The following is a 3,643-nucleotide window of genomic DNA, read 5'->3' on the forward strand; positions in this document are numbered from 1 at the left end:
TTGTGTGCTGAGCACATAACAGAAATCATTGTGTCTGGCGTAGTGGTGTACATGGAAGCGTACATTCCTCGCTCTTCCTCTCGACCTAAACCTTTCAAACCTTGATTTAATTAACGCACCCTGTTCTCGTGTTGTACAGTACATGATAGAACGGTGGCCCAATAAAGGTACTTGCAGAGCTGGGCGCTGCTGCATCAAGTTGCGACTTTCCAACTTTGTCGTACCATGAATTTCGAAGTCGCAAAGTGGAAATTCAAATCGCTAAGCTTTTGAAAAGATCGCACTAAGCAAAGTCGCCGCGCCAATTTTCCGCGACTTTTGCCGCGACTTCGAACAAGAACAAAGACAACTTTTTTTTTCTATAGAAATTGCCGCAGCTGGAGAAGATGGACCAGGAGGACATGGAGGAGGAGGAGGAGGAAGAGGAGGATGACCTGTTGATATTGTTTAGGTTGTGTTTTAACCCCTCCCCAAAATGTCATTAGATAATAATAATGAATATGTTTTTGTCCTCCTTATAATATCATGCTTCTGTTATCGCGATTAAGTTCACTTTAGAATTTACGGCAGTCGAACCGGGAAAAAAGTCGCAGTCGCAATGTCGCGAAATCGCAAATCGCACTATAAAAATAGTGGGCCAAAAATAATCTCAAAGTTGGAGTTGCAGCAGATCCGGCGCCAAAGTCACAAAGTCAAAGTCGTACCTGAAAGATGTAAAGTCGCAAGCAGTTTTGGGTGCTTGATCCTTCGATAACCGGGATCTCATGTGCTTTATATATATTTTTTTTTAAATCATACCAAGTTTGATCTCCAATTAGCCAAAACCCTTCATTAATGAAATGTGTCAAAATCTTTCGTGCTTCTTTCTTTCCTAATGAAAAGATCTTTTAACTTTGTCTACACACACACACACACACACACACACACACACACACACACACACACACACACACACACACTTACCATTCGTGTGAGTGAGGGTGATCAATCCTTAAATAATTACTGGCGTTGACATTAGCCTGAGGAAAAGAAAGAATAGAAATTTGTGGTTGTCTTTCAGTATTCGTCTTCTCTGTCTCACCATTATATTTTTCATATACGCATCATTGTATGTCTGTCTACATGATAATTTCATTATATAGTTAGCAAATTGGCCAATGACCACAACAAACTGCTCTTGTTTCCACAAGAATGTGTGGTATAAAGAATTCCAGAAAGGAAAGGTCACTATTATTCGAGAACACAATTATGTCATCTGTCGCATTGGAGTATGCGTGGCTGTCAAACAGAAGTGCTCCAAATATTCAAATTGCATAACAGTTCTTTTCCACCCAGTTCATGAAAATATTAAGATGAACACACACACACACACACACACACACACACACACACACACACACACACACACACACACGCGCGCGCCCGGTAGCTCAGTGGTTAGAGCGCTGGCTTCACAAACCAGAGGACCGGGGTTCGATTCCCCGGCCGGGTGGAAATATTTGGGTGTCTCCTTTCACGTGTAGCCTCTGTTCACCTAGCAGTGAGTAGGTACGGGATGTAAATCGAGGAGTTGTGACCTTGTTGTCCCGGTGTGTGGTGTGTGCCTGGTCTGATCAGGCCTATCCGAAGATCGGAAATAATGAGCTCTTCCGTAGGGTAACGTCTGGCTGTCTCGTCAGAGACTGCAGCAGATCAAACAGTGAAACACACACACACACACACACACACACACACACACACACACACACACACATATTATTCACACTATTCCTTTTAAAAGTTAGTGTTCTGAACACGATCAGTAGGAGAGATTACTCATTAATGTTGCTAATGTTTAGTTGTTAGGTCCAGGAATGGTGTGTGTTAGTTAGGCTGAACGACAATTGGCATCATGTTACAAGACATACTCACCGGCAGGAACATCATAGCCACCGCCGCCGCCGCCACCACCAGTAATGTTGATCTCATTACCATGATTCTGTCGAAATACATTTATGTTGTTATGTCGTTGAAAACTCTTGGTTTCAAAATAATCAAGTACGTAAGTAGTGTTTTTTGTGGCAAAGAGAGGAAGCGATGGATGAGTGTGTTTGCCAGGGGCAGGAATAGGGAAGGTAGCTGGTGAGCTGGACTCATGCTTGCATAATGATGGGACCAAGCCCTTCTCTCATGTAAGATGGTAACTAGCCAAGAGGAAAAATCACTTATGTGCCAGTCCTAAGTAAAATGTCTAGAGAATAATCAGAAATTCAAGGATATGTGTCTTGAAACCTTCCTCTTGGAAGAGTTCAAGTCATAGGAAGATAGAATATACAGAAACAGAAAAGAAGTTCACCAGAGAAAGGGATGAATGACTGAGAATACTGGTTAGCTCTTGCATTAGAGATGTGGACAGAAAAGGAGTGGTGGCAAGCAGTTAGGAAGATTCGGGGAGCATTTTTCTTGAAAATAGTCGTACAAGGTAGATGAAAAAGAGGCTGAAGACAGTCAAGTAGAGATGAATTGATAAGACAAAAATCTTTTGTTTTCCCTGTGTAAAATAGCGATAGGAGAGTAAATCCTCCCCCTTTTTTCCATTATGAAGTATATTCCATTCATGGACAGACAAGGCCCTTATATAGAATTAGTCGCTGGTGCGGTGGGTGAGAAAAACTGGCGGGGACGACTCAGAACGTCTGATTTTATAGAAGCTATTTAAGCACGAGATTAGAATATACTAGCCTTGGTCAAGCAATGGCCAGTGGGCCAGTAAACATCAGCATGTATGAACGCAGCTCGTAATGACTGTCTCTGTGAATTAAAGAAGAGGCAACTGTACCAGCTGCACTGAAAGATGTCAGAGTGTAAACTCACCTCAAGTTGATGCGTGAGTAACAGCAATCTTGCCTCTGTGCTGCAAGGGTTTTCTCGTCACTATGAGACGCAGTGCGCATGAGTGGTCTTATATACACATGTTTGTGTTTATTTGCATATTCTCTCTCTCTCTCTCTCTCTCTCTCTCTCTCTCTCTCTCTCTCTCTCTCTCTCTCTCTCTCTCTCTCTCTCTCTCTCTCTCTCTCCATGCCAGACACAGTTCTTTCCGCTATGCTGTCTCCAATATAGGATTTCCGAAGCTAGTTTTCTTGCTGCTTCCGTTTCTTTCTTTTTTTCTTTTTTTATGGTAGGTGTACCGTGGGTGAGTAAATCATTTTTAGTGTCATTTAAGAAATACGAAAATTGTCTCTAAAGTCTAAACTACCCTCTAGTGAGGTGAGACACGAGAAGACAGATTATTGTCCCCAGACAAAACTGCCCCCCTGGCAATTGCCTCCCCCCAATCATGATATCAGAGTTTTATAAATATAGTTTTATCAAAATTGTAAGTTGTGAGCAATACCTAATAGGAAATCCAACACATCTCAGTTTTCGTAATCTCTAACTAGGTTTGTTCTCGTCAAAAGTTCTTTTATTTTTTCTCTTCGGTGGTGCCTTGTGCCACTTTGATTAATGAACGATGGAGATCCTCTTCTTTTCCGGCGTACTCATTCCACGTACACATCCTCGAAATAGTCGATGATGTATTCAGCTTCAGAGGAGAGATGCTTTTGCAGTATTTCAAATGCGTTGATAACTTAACGTTGTGGGATTGGACAAAGGCCAGAAC

General features: G+C 42.1%; 1 protein-coding gene across 1 annotated transcript in view; it reads right to left on the reverse strand.

Annotated features, from left to right (window-relative positions):
- The window catches only part of LOC123514116 (tenascin-like), a 17,149-nt gene extending 14,216 nt beyond the window's left edge, over nucleotides 1–2,933 (reverse strand). The window contains exons 1-3 of the mRNA XM_045271766.1: nucleotides 2,854–2,933; nucleotides 1,912–1,978; nucleotides 964–1,019 (exon numbers count right to left, since the gene is read on the reverse strand). Of these exons, the coding sequence (XP_045127701.1) occupies nucleotides 964–1,019; nucleotides 1,912–1,978; nucleotides 2,854–2,933 (203 nt within the window). The remainder of the gene's footprint in view (nucleotides 1–963; nucleotides 1,020–1,911; nucleotides 1,979–2,853) is intronic.
- Nucleotides 2,934–3,643: the final 710 nt, after the last annotated feature.

The sequence above is a fragment of the Portunus trituberculatus genome, chromosome 37 (assembly GCF_017591435.1).
Source record: "Portunus trituberculatus isolate SZX2019 chromosome 37, ASM1759143v1, whole genome shotgun sequence".
Taxonomy (NCBI): Eukaryota; Metazoa; Arthropoda; class Malacostraca; order Decapoda; family Portunidae; genus Portunus; species Portunus trituberculatus.